Genomic DNA, 18,529 nt, shown 5'->3' on the forward strand with positions numbered 1-18,529 from the left:
GGTATTGGTACCAAAACTCCAGATAATGTAATGGGACCAGTATCTGTTAGTGGGTATAGCAAGTAATCCCAGACCGAAAAAACAATTTTAGGATTACCTTTGAGTCAGCATTGTGCTAGCTCTTTGGATCACGAAGACAAATGCCATTCACGTCACAGCCTGACTCGTTCACACTCATTTAAAAGAATCAGAGACAGAGAGAGTGGGGATAACATTTCTGCCGTCATTTTAAGTTCCATGGGACATTAATCAAATGCATTTCTACGGTAGTAAAAGATTAGAAAAGAAAAACCGACCAATTTTCTAACCCAGCTGAACAGATTATTGGTAGAGCCAATTATGTTTCTGAGAGCTCTACCTTCCACAAATTCCACCTGTACTCTGCTGGAAATCTGCAGCCATTGTGTCATAATTGGATAATGAAAAGTCTTAAATTTGTCCTTTCTGATTTGGAGGTAGCAGCTGCTGTTTACCAGTGGCTTTCCCTAAATAGAACATGACTTGTCACTGTATTTTCAGTTCCTCCCCAATAAACCGAGAATATTACGCAAAAGTTGTACTTGAAAACCACAGCGCAGCTCTTAATTAGTTTCTGCATTTCTGTTTCTGGATCAAAGTTAACAAGACAGCACTCAACTCAGTGCATAAAAAAGGTCATGGGCTTAATATTGTTTCATCATAGCAGCCTGTCTGTGCAAATAGTGTACCTGCATAACAATAATTCATGAGTACATGTATAATACAGTCATTACTTTGGCTTATTAGTGGCACCCACCAGGTAAAAAATGATATGGTCATTAACCTAAAATAATTTCTTCCTGTTGGGAGCGTCAATGTTCCCAGCCAAAGTTTGATATGCACAGAAAGGCAGAGGCCATCATACCACGGCAAAGGTAATGAAAGATCAAACATCACTCCACAAATCCTAATTAAAAGTTCACCTGGCTTCTCTCCTCATGATTAAGTGCTGGGCGTTTGGGGTAGGAAAATGATGCATGGTGTATCAAACTTATATTAATTACTGCAGACAAAGGAGTGGAAGCGCTGCTGGGTCTTTCTTGTATTCAACTACAGATGCTCTTTGGAAATTCCGGGTTATATTAATTAATGTATGTGCTATGAGTTTCTTGCAAACTCATGGTTAAGCATCTTTCCCTGTATCACACTTACAGAACACCCCAAACATAATTTCAGACGATGAGGCGAAGAATGTGTGCTCATTTTTCCTCGGGGATTAATGAAAATGACTGTCTCAGGGAGGATGGTGGGCTGGGGCCATTTTTAGATATTCTGATAAACACAAGATGTTAGTATTATTGGGAAACACACAGAAAAAGTACATTATTATTTGTACTATTTGTCCTCTAGTAGCTATGGGAGAGGACAAGCACCTTGAAAAACCAAAGCACTATGTACAGGCTATAGTCTATTTCTGTTCCCATGATGAGTTCAACTTTCCGTCCCTGTAGCTCCCATGCTAACCTAGGTCAGCAATGATCTGATTGCCACCAGATATTTCAGTCTGATGGTCCTGGTTTAATCATGAATACTTATCAGAGCTGTACAGTATGTCGCTCTGGATACGAGCATCTTCCAAATGTAAATGGAATTATAGACATATCCTGAAGATAACAGAATGCTTAACTGACTTTCTGTTGTTAAATTAGCCAGATCTCATAGTATATAAAATGATTTTATTTTAACAAGGTTACCTAGTTCAGTCAGACCAACTACTGTATTGAATATGAGCCTGTTAATGTATCAAAATAGGTTTTGTTTATGTGTCAGGGCTGTTTTTGGTTATTATTATTTGTAAGGTGTAATTTAACAACAATAAAAAGCAGAGCCTTTGGGCAAACACTATTGCACACTGTAATCCTGTAAATAAATCCTTTGTCCACGGAAAAAGCAATGACAGAGAATATCTTATTGTTCTCATAATACATCCCATTATGCATGTCATGCCAGTTGTGGCAGTTTTTCATCACCTTTTCTCCATATATTAGTATTGAGGGGTGAGTTATTTTTCAACACCTATGGTAAAATACTGCCTCAGGGACTAAAGGAGTCACAGAAGTTAATACATTTCAAATTCTATATGTAGGGGCTTTTATGATGGCTTATTTGTGACGGCAGTCGACAAGCTCAGCTGACGCATGAGGCTGATTTATAGCTTTAACAACTTTTTAGTTTCTGCTTTAACACGCTTTTCAGGCCTCACTTCATTTGTGATGAGTAGCTTCTTTGGATATTCCGACTTTGTCATTAAGTTGCTTCTGCCATTCTTTGGCTGAGGAGTCCTCATGCTGTCAAATCAGCCAAACTAAGAGTATGATCCCTGATCAAGGAAAGTCCCCCAAGCACCCCTACAGCAAAACCTACCAGCACCCTTTTCCCATCGCTGTCTGTTTATCATTGCAATAGTCTTCTCTCCCCTAGTTACATCTTATTGAAATGCAACTTTGTGAGTGCCTTATTTAAATCTCTGTGAACTGCACTCCCACTTGACTTCCATATAAGTTCAACACTACAACTTCAGGTTTGTGAAATTCAATAATTCTTTTTCAACAGGATCCAGGGTTTGAAGGCTGGGGAGATGTAGTCCTGAGGTAAAGTAACTTTGCTGAGATGAATAATTATAAAACCATTTGTGCTAACTCCCCCTGAAGACATCAGGAGTCTTCTGAAGATCTGCAACGTGGTATTATTTCACCATAATTGCAATTTCTGGATAAGGATATTTTGGAATTACTCTTATTCTAACATAAATACTCTTATTTTAATAGTAAATTAAACAACTACAGTATTGTTAGAAAGGCTTTTTTTTTAGCCATGGTAGCAGCGTGACTCTATGGGTGGTAATGACTGTCAGTCCATCGGTCAGTTAGTCAGTCCACCTCTTTGGTTCAGAACACTGTACTGGATGGATTGCCACGATTATGAACAGACATCAATGCTTCCCAGAAGACAAATTCTTCTGACTTTGGTGATACCCTGACCTTTCCTCTTGCACAACCATGAGGTTGACATTTATGGTTATGAATTAAATGTCTCAACAACAACTGGATGATTTGCCATGAAATATGTCAGACATGTATGTCCCCCTCAGGATGAATTGTAATAAGTTGAATCATCCCCTGACTTTTCATCTTGCGCCAGATCAAAATTCCAATAGTTTGGTTTATGACCAAATGCCTGCTAAACTAATGGCATCCCCATTAGTGTCAAGTGTACGTTGCGTGTAATGCTAATTAGCAAGTGTTACTATGCTAATGCGCTAGACACAAATGGTAAACATGGCAAGCATTATATCTGCTTATCACCAGAACAGTAGAATGCTGACATTAGCATTTAGTTCGTTTAACTACTAAACATGGCTGGAGAAAGTGCAACAGTCCTTCAGTTAATAAAAGTAGAATTACTAAACTTAAACAATCAGTTGGTGTGTTTGTGACTTCACAAAGAAGATGCATGTTGACCAAAGGAATGGTATAAAAACAGAGAAAAAAACTCCCTTTTAGAATGGCCTGAATACTTCTTTTCTGATTGTCAGGAAGGTTTGTGTTAAAACCAGTAAATAATGCAACTATAGTTTGGTTATTTTTTATCACAAATTCATAGGGTCAGACTGAATGAGTTATTGTTCAGTGTAATCCTTCCACTTCACCATATTGGCCTTGAAGTGGTCCCTTTCTAACACAACGTTTTTTCTGTAAGAGATGGAGGACAAACTACACAGCCTTTGTTCTGTGAAACACATGGATACAGTAGTTCACCCAAAGCTAATATGAGATTAAACTGCCAATGTGTACCAATATTTATCTCATAATTATCCTGTCCTTACTAAATAATTACTGTATGAGTGCTAGAGTTTATTTTGCCTGAAAATGATCTGGATATGTTTAGATTGGAATAGCAGAGATGTCTTGTTTAGCTATGGCATTTATTAATTTAGCCCATTTAGGAAATGCCCCTCTCTCATCTCATAAGTAAAGCAGAAAATTGCAAACTGTGAAGTCCACACTGTGATTAAGAAGTCAGACACAAAAAAATTATGCAGCCTTGCTAAACAAAAAGGAAGATGAAAGACAAGCATTAGCAGAATTAATTAAATTGTTTGTTGTGCCCATTGAGGCCAATAGGTCGATTCAGCTCTCCCTCTACTCTCAACAACAAAGAATTATTCAGCGGCTCATCCCAGGGCGGGACAAATGAAATGTGTGGAAAGACTGAATGAATAAAAATGATATGCTGCAGAGATATAATTGGACAATGGCTACACCCAAACAAATCCTTAATGCAAATGAAATGATACCCCATAATAACCCCATTCATAAGTTACTGTATAACTCATATCTGGGATAACTGCCTCAGTTACTTACTACTATTTCATCATTGGATGTCAGTGCATTCCAGGATTAATTTTGTTATGAAGTTTTGTAAGTTTATGAATCCACTGTTCTTTTGTCTTTTAATAAACACTAGCTTTAATTTATTGATGTTGGAAAGAAAATTCAAATGCCCCGTATGTAATGGCAAATGAGGTAGCAGTAGGATGCAGTGAAAGTTGCACCCCTTGTTCAAAACATGGCCTATTGCAACTACTGTCAATGCAGGGGTTTTATGACTCCCTGTAAAAATGTTATAAATCATTGAGCTAGAGAGAAGTCCTGACTAATCTTGTGGGCATCAAAATCTGACATTTTGAGTGGATGATGTAAATTATTGCTAAACAATGTGCTACTAAACTCTGTATTAGCCACGCTAGAATCTGATGGATTCAGATCGGGATTTCACGGTCCATCTCTGGGGGGTTATAAGTACAGATTGGTCCCAACATTCAAAACAGACAAATAAATAAATTAAAAGTAAAACATTTATTCATAGATTTAGTCAAGTTATTAAAGTTACATTTGTATAGGGCCCTTTTCTAAGAGTCATGTTTATTAGAATACCTGCTATTATTTAATTATTTTGGCAGATTAGACCTCTTCTCAGAACTGTGTGTGTAAAGACTACTTGACATCCACCTGCCTCTTAGCTGTAGCTTTTATACTAATGGTAGGGAGAAGCAAATTATTTACGCACACACTGGATTTCTTTCCCTATTGATTTTTATGAGGAACAGGGCAAGACATATTCATTTTTGGTCCTGATCTCTTTGCTTTGCACAATCCAACTGTGCTTTAGCACCATTATCACAAGGCTCTCGAATGTTCAGTAACTGTGATGGATTGACCTCTCATTCAGGATATCTTATTTAGGAAATATTGATTGTTTATATTCTTGGTTATGTATCTGCATGGTAAAACAAAAAAAGCAGCAGACAAAGGGGGATGCTGAAAGGACAGTGACAGAAGTTAATGAGAGTACAGTGTTAAAAACCATCATGTAATTCCAGCGTATTTTCAACCTGAGCAGTGGTTTAATCTGCCCTAATTGATTATGGGTTCTGCGTTATATCTACGCCGTTAGTAGGTACGTAGGTACGTGCAGATACGGATGCTGTGTCGTAGCCTGACATGCACTTTCCCGCAAATGTAACTTCACGTTGCGGCGGAGAGGGTTTACCCTTCCTGTTACAGCTTTCCGACCACTGTCAGAAAACACAGAGAACACACTTTGTTTCTCTGTCTCCAACGCCGGAGTCGGCACTCGCTCCGAAACTAATCCACGTAACTCTTTCACTCACTCTACCACACTCTCCCCACGCACACCAAAAGCTACGCTAGAACGACGCAGACACAGCAGCGCACAAGTATAAACCTCACAACGGCGTAGGCCACTTATGTAGGATACAGCGTAGGCTCTGTGTATAGAGCCGAGGTACTACTATAAATCTGCCTTAAGTGAAAACACTTGTGTGGGTGTACCGGGCCGTTAAGTTACCAAAAACCATTGCCAACCCTGTCTCCTAGAAATTATGTTTATAAAATATCAATTTGTTTTCCCAATTATGTCATGGTGAACAATGTAATGCCTGGATTATTTTCACACGCAATGTTTTCTCAAGAGATGAAGCTTGTTGTACTACACATAAGTCATAGGGAGGTATTCAGCGTGGATGGTGGGTGTACTAAGAGACCTTTCCCCAACCTTAACCAACTGCTGTGAGCACCTAAACATAACCATGACAATGTGCAATTGTGCTCTAGTAACTCGCTGTTGAAAGTTTGTAGTAGAAATGGAATTTCTCAGAGACTGGATTGGCACAGGGCTACTCAGTAAAGTCATTCAGATAGCTCCATACACCTGCTTCTTGGAACAGAGCCCAGATCCCATATTTGCATGTTTTTAATACTACATTTTCTGGTAGATGAATGACAAAGATCATAATTCATAACGTATATTTTGCAATGGCTACCGCATTAATACTGGCAGGATAACCCCACTGATTTTCCTTTGCTCACATCCTCTCTCCCCTCTCTCTTTTGCACTCTTCCCTCCTACATCCTCTGCTCTGAATAGTCTGTTTCAGCACAGCAGTTGATCAAACGGTAGAATAAAACAAGCACTCTTGATACACAGTGCTCTGCAATCAGAAAATGACTCATGTGGGAGTTTTTCTCAGGTAAGAATGAAATCCATTTGATTTCACCTCACTGTCTCTCAAGTGTGTTCCCCTCTGGGTCAAACACACAGTAAACAAAGTAGACTATTTTAACAGGTCTCTGCAGACGCCGCTGTTCAAACACAGAGAACATTATCGTCTTCCTTTTATTCTCTTATTTTGGCCATTGCATCAGTAAGGAGTCCCCATCCTCCATTTTTCTGAGGAGATCTTTCAAGTGAAGTTAAAACTCCACCCCAGGAAACAAATAGCATGTCATTAATTATCAAACAAAGGACGACATACTGTAGTTATAGAAATATAGTGAAATCCGCAAAATCCGAAATGAGAAATCTTATTAGTAACCTATTTACTTCCAGCTCTGTCTGCAGTAGGGGGTGTAAGCAGTTGTGCTGACAAAGACAGAGCACTCCAGCAGGGAGAGCAGCTTGTCAAGGAAACTGCGCCATGAAGATGAACACAAAAGAGTTTTTTTTTTTTTTTTTTTTTTTAAATCATGTTTAGCATTGATTGAGCGCTCCCTGCACATTCTGCAGCTTCTCCCTGGACTCCCACTGACTCAGTCTGGCTAAGACCTTCAGGCTTACAGTTATTTTTGTGAAGCAAAGAGAAGTTCATCTCATTAAAACTATTGTAATTACAACAGGCATGTCGTGTTTTTGTTAAAGCAGCAAATAGCCTTTTTTTATGAACTGGAATTACAATAAAGTTCCTCACTAGAGAGCATTTATGGAGCATATTAACAACCCTGACAAAAAATGAGGGCCAGAATGATTGAGTAATAATGCCGTGTGACACTGAGGCTTATTTTATTTTGTAGTGTGCAGCAGAGGATGTGAGATGCTTTGTCCGTTCTCATTCCATGCAGTGACGTATGACTTTTACGGCCTCTTTATGTGCCTGACCTTCACACAGACATGCATAACCCACAGAGTACAAGGTCATTCACATCGGCCTCAAACTCAATACTCCCAACTTCTAACAAGGCATCAAAGAACAGGACAGCTCCTGCTTGACTCTCCGCGCTGCTGATTTACGGAAATCTTTGCACTTGGGCCAGTTTGCAGCAACGGAACAGGAGAAGCCCTTGTCAGCAGGTTTATCTCATTTGCATTAAAGGAGCTGAAGCTGTTGACTAATCACATTTCAGCATTGTGACTTTTTTTTTGCTTCGGTGGTATTCCTAAGATTCCTTCGAAATATCTAGTTTGGTTGAGATTTTACTTCAACTATCTGCAAGAATTACTGTCCTTGTGCAGTCAGCTTTACTACAGAGACTGAATATTTTTAGTGCTGCACACAAAGCTAGACACCACTGTACAGCATTTGAACGTGTCAGTGTATTTGTTTCTTCATGTAAAAATGCAGAAAGAAAAATGATTTGAGAGTGATGTATTGAGGATGCTATTCTGCACACATGGGGCTTTATTAAACAAAAATGTGGAAGCTCAAGAGATGCCTTTTATGTATTTCAATATAAGTATTAATTGAACCTGCTGGAGTCACTCAGTAATGAGATGAACTATCTTTGATTGCCATCATTTACGCACTTCAGGCTGGATATTCTCAGTATCAAAAACTATTTATAATTACTTCTGTCCCCAGTTCCAAACTACTGTAGTCATAGCCGTGTGTCTTTCCCTATTCCTCCTTGATGTCAGAATTGGAACGTTTTGTATAAGGGTGATGTGAGAACCCTGCGCTGCTTGAAAGAGACTTCTGAGAAGAGAGCCACTCTAAACTAACTCTTCTGCGAGGATATTGTCATGGGATTAAGGGTCTGACTGCTAGGAATCTCCTGCCTCGTGGCTCTCATAAGACATGCCGCCAGCTTTTTATGAGAGCCTCAATTAGCTCCCTGCCAGTCAGAAGGAGGGACATGAGTGCGATCTCAATAGAATAATCAATTAAAAGGCCTTTTGAAGAGACCCGTCAATTTTGTCAAGGTCTCTTTGATAGCTGGAATACTCCTTTTATAAATATGGCGCTTTCAATGCTGATCAAATTTTAATTAAACAAAAGCAGAGCATTTGTTGTTTTACTTTATTGTTTGCGTGTTCTGTCAATGGTAAGCCCAAGGCACTATTTTATAAAAGAAAAAAAAAAGAAAAAAAGCAGAGTGGATGTTTGGATTTAAAAAATAGCTTGAGATATGGAATATCTAATTGGAGCAGCATCTTTCAGGATCAGATCAATAGTCAACTTTCAGTTGTATTCACCTTGATCCTAATCCGGCTTACTTGGTGTACTAGATTTAGCCTACCCAAGGGAGATATGCGTGGAGGCAGATTGGAAACCAAATTTTTTATTTCAATTTTTAATGAGACAGCATTTGTGCACATTTGCAGGAATTTACTGAATTGTAATGCCCAACTGCATAATTGATACTATACAAGAGAAAAATCTTGAAAGCTTTACAGGGGGGACAGTTAAATCAAGTGTGTGTCATCTCAAACGGTTGTGTGTGAGGAAATAGAAGCTCAGCTGGATGAAGGTGTTCTGTGAAACGTCCTTAGAGGTCCTGTGTTCAGATTGAAGGTGTTCATTTTGGACATAAATTTAAAGAAACCGCAGGTGACTCTTTGATGCGCATAGACTCTTTGATGCGCATATGAATGGCTAGCTAGCTCACTAAGGACATTTCTTCTCTTTTATGGACAGAAGTGTCAAGAAGTCTTTGTGGCAAAATAGTCTAAACATATCTTGACTTATATTTAAAAGGAAGTAAAAGTAGCTGCTGTCCTTATCTGCTGCAAAATTGTTTGGATGGTATTTTTGCATGTTTATATCACTTATCTTATCACTAAATTATTTCACAACACTGGAACCTTTATTACTGTGACATTTATAATTTGTATGCACTTAAAAAAAAATTCAGATGTGCGTGAGATGTCAGACCAGTGCCTTTACAACAATATTATTCTAACCCCTTATTAAAGGTCCAATATGTAATATTTGTACTGTAATAAATCCAAAAATGACACCAATGCCTCATCAGATATTAAGGAAACATGTTAAGCTGAAATACTATCTTTCCTGACAACAATGCTAATGTCAGTATTTTTTCTTTTTGAAATTTACATTCCGTGACGGAATTTATGTTTATGTTTTGATCTGTGTGTTGTTATCAACGGCCCAGTTTGACAGCCAGGCCGGGTTGCCAGATATACTTAAAAACGTAAACCCAGCGCGCTACAGCTGTAACGGTAGTACAGCCATGAAAGCAGCAAACAAACGAACAGGATAAATGGAGATAGATTCTACCCGACCTAAAAAAACAGTTGCGTGACCAGAGACGTAACAACCCCCTGGTAAATATTGGAGATGTATTTGAAAGATGGAGACAGCTTAGATCCCAAAAGGACGCAGAATTGGCTTATTTCCTCCTGAACAGGTAAGCATTTGCTTCAGGCTAATTTATCACAGCTACTAGGGACGGGCATTTTATGTCATTTCAACATTTGTGTACTCACATTGAATTATATAGCTAGAGTACCCAAGTTGGTTACTCGCAAAAACAATTGAGACATAGCCAGTAAAGTGATCCCGACTGGTCCTGGCTAACGCCGCCATGCTAACCCTGCTAACGTTACCGGGAGGACCAGGCAAGCGGGCCATGGCTGTTTACAACGTGTAGTTCCAACCCGGTCTCACGGCAGTTTGTGTAAATATCAACGTTATTCTTAATCTATTGATACGTGTTCACGGAGATGTTTTTCTCGTTTTTTACGTGTAAATGTCACGTTATTTTCTCGGGGAAAGGACGCCGGGAGGCGGCCGAAAAGGAAGCTCCATAAGCCGGGAGGCGCCCGCGAGGCGGCCCGCTGGGGACGCGCTGGATGAGGCGGCCGATTCGTGTTGTCCGCCACGTAAAAACCGACAAAAACGTCTCCGTGAACACGTATCAATAGATTAAAATAACGTCACATTTACACGAACTGCCATGAGACCGGGCTGTTCAGTCGGCATGGTGGTGGTATTTTTAGCGGTTCCTATTGTAATTCTAAGCCGAGGAAGTGTGCCTGACTGGCGTGTGGAGAGGACAGTGAGGTTGTTGTGTTTTTAGCGGTTCGTACTGTAATTTTAAGCCCGAAAAAGTGTGTCTGTCAGTTGTTTACAGAGCTCCGCGTGAGCACGGGCTTTATGACTGTCAATATAGCCAGCATCTAACGTTAGCTACTCCGCTGTGCTGTGGAGTAATGTCTGGCTATGTGAGACTAGCATCTAACGTTAGCTACTCTGCTGTGCTGTGAAGTAATGTCTGGCTATGTGAGACTAGCATCTAACGTTAGCTACTCTGCTGTGCTGTGGAGTAATGTCTGGCTATGTGAGACTAGCATCTAACGTTAGCTACTCTGCTGTGCTGTGGAGTAATGTCTGGCTATGTGAGAAAAGCGTCTAGCAACATTGTTGTGAATGCTGCGGTCTCAGCCTGGCAACCCCCGTGAACTTCGAGTCTGGGCAGGAGGGGGCGGGGGAAACGACTCTCCAGTATTTTGAATTGGTAGTGCAGTAACTATTTTAACCGCTAGCTGCCAGTATTACATACAATATTACATATTGCACCTTTAAGTTAGAGAAAGGCTGACTTAATGAGAGGGAATTATGTGATATGTGGTTGCAGTCAAAATAACATGCTTCCCCATCAGCGGCAAAAGCAGACTGAAAACATTTAAAACATATCTGACTGCAATATTTGTCACTGTGACGGAACAGCTGTTGATTTCAACTTAAAACCTTAACATTTATTGAACTTGTTATCTCAATGTGTTAAAGGCAGTGGGAAAACTTGTGTTTCTGATTGAACCAGCTTAAAGTGTTTTCCCGTGGTATGGAAATGGCCTTCACTTTGATGGAGAACTGTCGGCCAGTTAAACAAGCAAACTCAGGTGCTTCCCAGGTATAAGCATATTTTATAGCCAGATGGGACGTCCCTTCTCTGGGATTGGAGCAGATGTTAAGGGCCTGATGATGTTGTCTACTCATTATTAGCCTTGCTTATGTTGTACTTAGGGCTGCAGATGGCGCAAGATTTCAAATAGTTTCTTACTAATGTGAAAAGGTTATTTTGTAATACTTTGTAATTTTTCTTACATAAATTGTTGTCTTATTAATCTACTGGTTTTAATAGTGGCTCGACTTAATCACATTTACAAAATAGTTCTTCGTCTTCTATTGAAACTGGAAGAAAGGTTGTAAATGTGTTTGTGTGTGTGTGTGTGTCTGCACACACTGCATGGTCACAGCCCTTCTTTGAATTTCATTGAATTACACTCAGGTGTCAAAAGCAAATACATAATAGGTCAATGACAACAACTTTATTGTGTGATGGGCTATATAGATGATTCAACATGAGGGATAAAAAAGGCTTTGAGCAACGAGAAAGTTTGTTTCTTCCCAATTCTACTCCCATTTCTGTTCAGGAGTACATTATTATTATTGTTTACTTTCCCTATCCACATTTCAATGTGAGAAGGGCATTTTAAGATGAGGTTTGGCGCAAATATTTGAAAAGCATTTTTTTGAGGTGTGGAAAAAGACTGCTTAGTGTGCATGGAAGGCCAAAATAGAAATAGAAAGATGCATTTGTAAATTAAGACTACTTATACTGTGCACATGACCCTAATGGCACATTTCCATGACAAAGATCAATACAGGAAAAGTATCATTAGGGCAGTAGTGCAGTCAAATGATACGGAAGAACATGAGTCATAGCTGTATTAAGATCTTTTCAATCCATATTATTAGACAAAACAGAAATGTAAATTGATACATCTGAATAAGTGGGTGTTCACAGTTCAGAGGACCTCTATAACTTTCAGATTGATCCACACAGTAAGGAAAAACTGTGTCTGTGTATTTGGTTTGGATATGCCAGACTCAATTACAATTCAACTCCACGTGACTAATAAGATTATGGCAGTGTATGTAGACACAATCTCAGACTTCCTACAATAACCTTTTCACTATTCAACATGTCATTTGTCATTTACAGCTGATAAGCTCTGCAAATGGTGTTTGTACCTATAGCACTGGTCACATGTGACCTAAATTTATCATGTATTGTTTGTGTGTATTCTTCACACTCAAATTTCAAATGAACACATCTCCTGGCCTGTGCCGTACATAACAATTGCTGTGCGTATTCATGCTCCCAAGAGGAAGTAACCTGTTGGATCTAGGGATTGTCCGTTAGGACAAGCTTTGACTCCTTTCATAATCAAGTTAAATCAAGTGTAAATCAATTCTATCTATTCTAACAGATTATCCAGTAATGGCTAAACTGGCTAAAAATGCATTTGCCTACTGCAATGTAATTGTTTTTCTTTGTCACTGTTAAAGCAAACAATGCCCTCTGTAAATTATTCAGTGCAATTTGGTTAAATGTAAAATCCTTGTAGACTGGATCCTAGCACATTGCCTCTTTTGAGCTTATTTTTCAGAAACAACAGAGGCTGACTGCAGCAGTGATGTTTGAATTCAGCTTTGATGGTGCAACAGTGTGGTGAAATTGCAAATAAGTACACTCAGACCCTGAAATGAAATGGAAATGTTGCCTGACTGTATCACTCCAGATATGGGTTCATATTTTCTTACAGTCACAAGGCCCCGGGTCCTGGAGCTTCAGCCCTGTAATCTCTTTAAATAATCCAGCAGAAGCTGAGGGAGATCCCTCTCATTAAGGAAAACATTTATTGATTTCTTAATCTTATAAAAATCATTTCCCCTCAGCTGATTCTTATAGCTGAAAGTTCCCACATAACTTAGATGAACAGAATACGGTTTAATAATTCAATCCTCCAGAGGACCCTGGCAGGATTTATCACGACAACAACAACAACAACTCGTATCATGTACATTTTTTAGCCATAAATGGATTAAATATGAATGAAACAAATAAGTAAATAATGAAATACTAGTTGCTAAACAAATACAACTGCATTATTTGAATTAAAGTGCTGACTGCAGTCTTAATACTGTACGCAGTCTCAAATGTATTGTTCAAATAATGTTGGAATATCACATTTTTCTCCTCAGAGATACCTCACTATCCTGAACTAGTTGGCTTCCCTAGTCAAAGAAGGATAATAAAAACTTAATAAAAAGGTGTTGTTTCTTTCAGAGCAAGAAGCTTTGATGCACAATACAGCCCCATCTGGGATGCATCTAAGAATAAAGCAGCTCTTTTCCTTTTTGTTAAAAAAACAGAAATAACTTCTGATAGGTGAATCCCAGCATTTCAAAAGGCCTTCTACAGAAAAATTACACTCATTTCACGGATGACAAATGACAACCTGAGAGAGAGGATCTTACTTCTTCAGTAGACTAAAGCTGACACTGGATGAGCGCCATGTCTTTAAATGCGAATGCGTATGGAAGTCAAAATAAATAAAATTTGAAAGCCCTGTTTAGGAGGATATCAGTATTCTTAAGCTAACGTTGACGGAATATGATACCTTGAACTTAAAAAAAACTACTTAAAAAGGCAAAAGCTACAGTACGCAAAAAGAAATGACACACAGAAATGTAAAAAAAGGGATTGCTAATTTCTGTAGTTGAATAAAAAGCCTTACATGCATATATGTGGTTTTTAACTCTTTTCTATTCTGGCACACTGCGTTTTAGTGTGCTGTTTGTTACTGGTAAATGTACAGTATACCTTGCTGTTAAAAAGGGCAACGATGGCTGCTCATAGGGGTTTGTCTTTGAACAGTCACTTTAAACAGTTAAATAATGGTCCCATTAGCCGCAGTGTTTCAGTGCTCCATTCTGCTCTCCAAGACACTGATGAAGGTCAAGCTTAAATGTCTCCAGCTCTCTGTTTGAGCCAGAGAATCCCAGCTTAGCCACAGCTCTGGGAACTGGCTCACACAAAAGATTTACCCCACAATGCTGCTGGCCTAGATAGACACACCAAACACACAATAGGGAGGCTGTGCATAATTTAGTGCACATCTTTCCTACGTTGGCAAGTCCAAAATTAAAAGGGAGCTTGTCAGCCAAATTAAGAATTCAAATATATTATGTCCATGGTGAAGATGGAGAAGTTAAATCAATATTTGCCAATATGAACCTAATAATCAGACGTGTGAAATAAATCTGGAGCTGCTGCAGAGACAGTGAATGTGAGACACATGTGGCCCCGAGGAATGTTTGCTCATTTAAACCAAACTATATCAAATACGTCCTTGTTTTGTAACACAACGCGTTTCATTGAACAACTGACTGTTCTTCAACTGAAGTTTCTGTTGTAAGATTGCACTTCAAAGCACTGTGCTACCGATTGTTACAGTCCCTCAGTCAAATAGTCATCAGGAGGTGGGTATGTTCAGAGGCGAGGCATGTTAAGTTTGAGATTTCCTTTCTTGTGTCGACAGTGGTTCTCATTTCCAGTTAAGCAACAACTCATAAGCCATCTTAGCCCTGCAAGGATGTAAAATCCTCACTCTCGGTGTCCCGGTTCCATCCCTTTTGAGCATCCGCTCTTTCAAGGGAAATTAATCAATCTCTTTATCACTTGGGCATTGTCATTACCCAACCACAGAGTGAGAAATGAAAGTGCTAATCGCACAGCAAGTGGGGCGGTTGTGTGGGAAGGCCAGGTTTTCCTCCTCAAGCTGCTTTGGAAATGCATTTACAATTGAATTTGCTCAGCGAGTGAAGGATGAATCGTGAGACTCCCTCCAATTCTCTTTATAAAAAGGGAATGACGTATGACATCATCTTTCAATACAGTTATCCAGACGTGATTCTCCCACAAATATGATAAATGTTTGTATATAAAATATTGCATGGATGCACGCAAATGCATTTGTAACATATCAAAAACCCTTTAAATCAATATATTTAGACTTTAAATTGACAGAAATACATGAACTGTATGTAGCATGCTTTCATTGACACCAGCAGCACATACTAGGACATGATGTTTTACTGTGCACCAATGGCTTATTAACCGTGTCCCATTACCACAGCATACACATCATTATGGTAACAATCCAACCCCCGCTTGTCACCACGGTGATGGGGATGGATAGTCTGTCAGAAAGAAGGTATTATTATGCTAACTGCCAAGGTGTAAGGGCCCTTAAGATTGGTGATGTCCAATATCACAATGTGTGCAACAATGTGTGACAGAAAGAGGAGCAATACTTTCCCCCTGAACTGGTTGCACTGAAAACAAATGTAGTTGTACTATTTTCTCCTTTAATAAGAAGTAGTAATGACTGTCTGACTATGGTGTATGTGTGTGTGTGTGTGTGTGTGTGTGTGTGTGTGTGTGTGTGTGTGTGTGTCTGTGTGCTCATACACGTAGCATCCAACTGTACTGTATAAACCTTAACAGGTTCAGAGAGTTAAATCTTTAAACTTCAATGGTAAGAAAAAATAATATATTTCAAAGAATACCATTGAAGCAACCTTGGCAAATGACGAGCAGCTAGTTTGTATATCTCAATGTGTGGAATTATAATTGACCACATCTAGTGTTTTTGCTCCAGAGATAAAAGACATGGATGATAATATTTGAAAAGTCAAAAAAGATGCATTGACCATCACATTTATAGCAAAGAATTAAACATTTTACCTGCTTTCCATGAGAAATGATGGTCCTTAGGAAACACAATGTCTGACTGGACTGAAACGGAAAAGAGGGAAAAGAGGAAGAAGAGGCAGAGGTTGTTCCCAGCTCGCCGTGTCCAGGCAATGACCCCAAAGTCATCTTTTAGAGTCATAGTCCAGCCCATTGCTTCCTCTCTTACTCCTGTGGGAAGAACACGAAATTCATCAGTAAGTCACTCATAAAAATGGAGAGAGACGTGGGCCGGAGAAACCAGAAGAAGAGACCGTGTGTAAGCTCTTTAAATGTGGGGGAAGTGGAGAAGGTGTCAGAAACTCTGAGGCTGCTGTGTAGAAAATGTCCCACTGAAACCTCCAGCCCAGTTACATGACTTTCAGTGTCACCTTCCAACGTACATAACACTCTCTCGCACATGAATCATAGTGTTTCTTTCTTCTTCTTCTTCTTCTAAATCCAGCGTACGAGTCTGATATCATGCCTGCTTCTCCTCCCACATTGACCAAAAATAATTAGTCAGAGAGGCTTGAGCATCTTAGTCTCCCAAGGAAGAAGTGGACACATGTATTGAAGGAAGGGGAGAATTTAAGCTTGGAGTAATACGGATATTAGTACCTTTTTATTGCAGCTCATTTATTCCTATCTCCTGCTGCTGTGGTTCATGTCCTAGGAGTGTTAGGGATTAGTCCTGGATTCACTAGGCATCTAATTGTGTTGCGCCAACAGCAAAATTAATGAATGTGGAATCAAAGCTGTAACACCTGATGCTTTGAGAGACTTATGTTATGTTGTTGATGACTGAGGTGATTCATTTTTCCAAAAAGCTCTTGGGTATTGTGAGATTTGTTATTAGCTTATCATCCCACAGAGCACTACCTGCCAATTCTTGTCATTCTGCAATCACAAACTCGACATAAAATACAATTTGTGATTGACAGCAAAACTTTAAAAATAAAAACTTACATAAACATAAAATTGAATACAATTGCATAAATTCTGCAACAAAGAGTTGTTGCATATACGAGAAAAGTAGTAGAAAAAGTTAAGAAGTTTATGCAAATTGACTTACCGACAAATGTCAGGTGGTTAATTTATTGAGTTTGTTTTGGTACATTTACCTACTGACCTACCGACCTACAGTCATGACCATATGAAAATGAGTTCTTTAATTCATTTTTCTTTTAATGTTGCGGATCACCACAACACACTGGGTTTACATTTTGCCTTGATAACTAAGTATCATAGAGTATTTGATGGTAGATTAACTACTGAGAGGCAGCAGGCATTTAAGATTTGAGATTATTCATACATGGTGAAGCTCTGAAAGCGCTGGGTGCTTGATGATTTTTTGCTCGATTTCATTCAAGGAAATTAGATTTTGACTTTTCTGCTTTAGCTGTTTTGGTGGGGGCAAAATGTGTTTAATGAGAAAGTATTTGCAGGGTGGAGGTGGCTTGGTGCCCAGAAGTGGGCTGCCAGATGTCCAGTTTTTGATGGACTGTCCAATTTTCCTGTGTTATTCTATAGTCAAAAGTGCTTTGGTCTCTTTGTGTCAGAGTGGCTTTTAAGCTCAAATTCAGGGTTTGGCATTTCAACAAACAGTTCTTGTTCGCATCTGTCCTCAATACTAATCTGCAGCATGGGTTTCACAAACACTTCACAGACACATATGTGGCATGCCATTTGAATTCTGTCCACCCAAAGAATAGTGATGGGGTTAATTGTTCTCTCTTATTTAAATAACTCATCCACTCTAAATATAATGTATGCACTTTTCTTGTTTTGTTTTATTAAAGCTGCCTTTGTCTTAAATTTTGTGATGGCCAGAGAATGTATTCTATTTGGATGAATGAGCAGAGTAGTCTGGCACTTACAGAGCCATATGCCAATTAGACACCTCTGGTTGCTGATTGCTAGCCAACCTCTCGGGCTGCGCTGCTCTGGAAGACATACCTGACTGCATCCCGATTACATCCTCCCTCTAGCCAGTCTAATTTGACTATTCATTGGACAACCAGCGCTCTCCATAACCTGACACAACGTGTCACATCTGATTGGAAAACATGGTCTTGGACAAAAACATGCAATGAAAACAAGCATGACCCCAAGGCATCCCAGTATTGTTTTTCAAAGACAGACATTTGAGATTACCATAGCGTTAGATATGGTTTGCAAAATCAGATGACTGGTTGCTTTTCTTAAAGCCTGTCAGTCAGTTTCAAGGTTTGGTGGCAATTGTGTTCTTACAGCTCAGGCTTGGACTGTGCCAGTAGAGGGGGAATGCAGGCTATCCTGAAAATCTTAAAAAAGAAAATCTCTTAAGCTGCTAAATATCTGGGTCGAAGGAATCATGCCAGGCTCTCAGTGGTCAGAGAAAACCT

At 39.3% G+C, this 18,529-nt stretch overlaps 1 protein-coding gene across 1 annotated transcript in view; it reads right to left on the reverse strand.

Annotated features, from left to right (window-relative positions):
* The window catches only part of thsd7ba (thrombospondin, type I, domain containing 7Ba), a 187,330-nt gene that overhangs the window by 119,312 nt on the left and 49,489 nt on the right, over nucleotides 1–18,529 (reverse strand). The window contains exon 3 of the mRNA XM_039819012.1: nucleotides 16,158–16,334. Within this exon, the coding sequence (XP_039674946.1) occupies nucleotides 16,158–16,317 (160 nt within the window). The 5' untranslated portion in view covers nucleotides 16,318–16,334. The remainder of the gene's footprint in view (nucleotides 1–16,157; nucleotides 16,335–18,529) is intronic.

Source organism: Perca fluviatilis, chromosome 12, assembly GCF_010015445.1.
Source record: "Perca fluviatilis chromosome 12, GENO_Pfluv_1.0, whole genome shotgun sequence".
Lineage (NCBI taxonomy): Eukaryota > Metazoa > Chordata > Actinopteri > Perciformes > Percidae > Perca > Perca fluviatilis.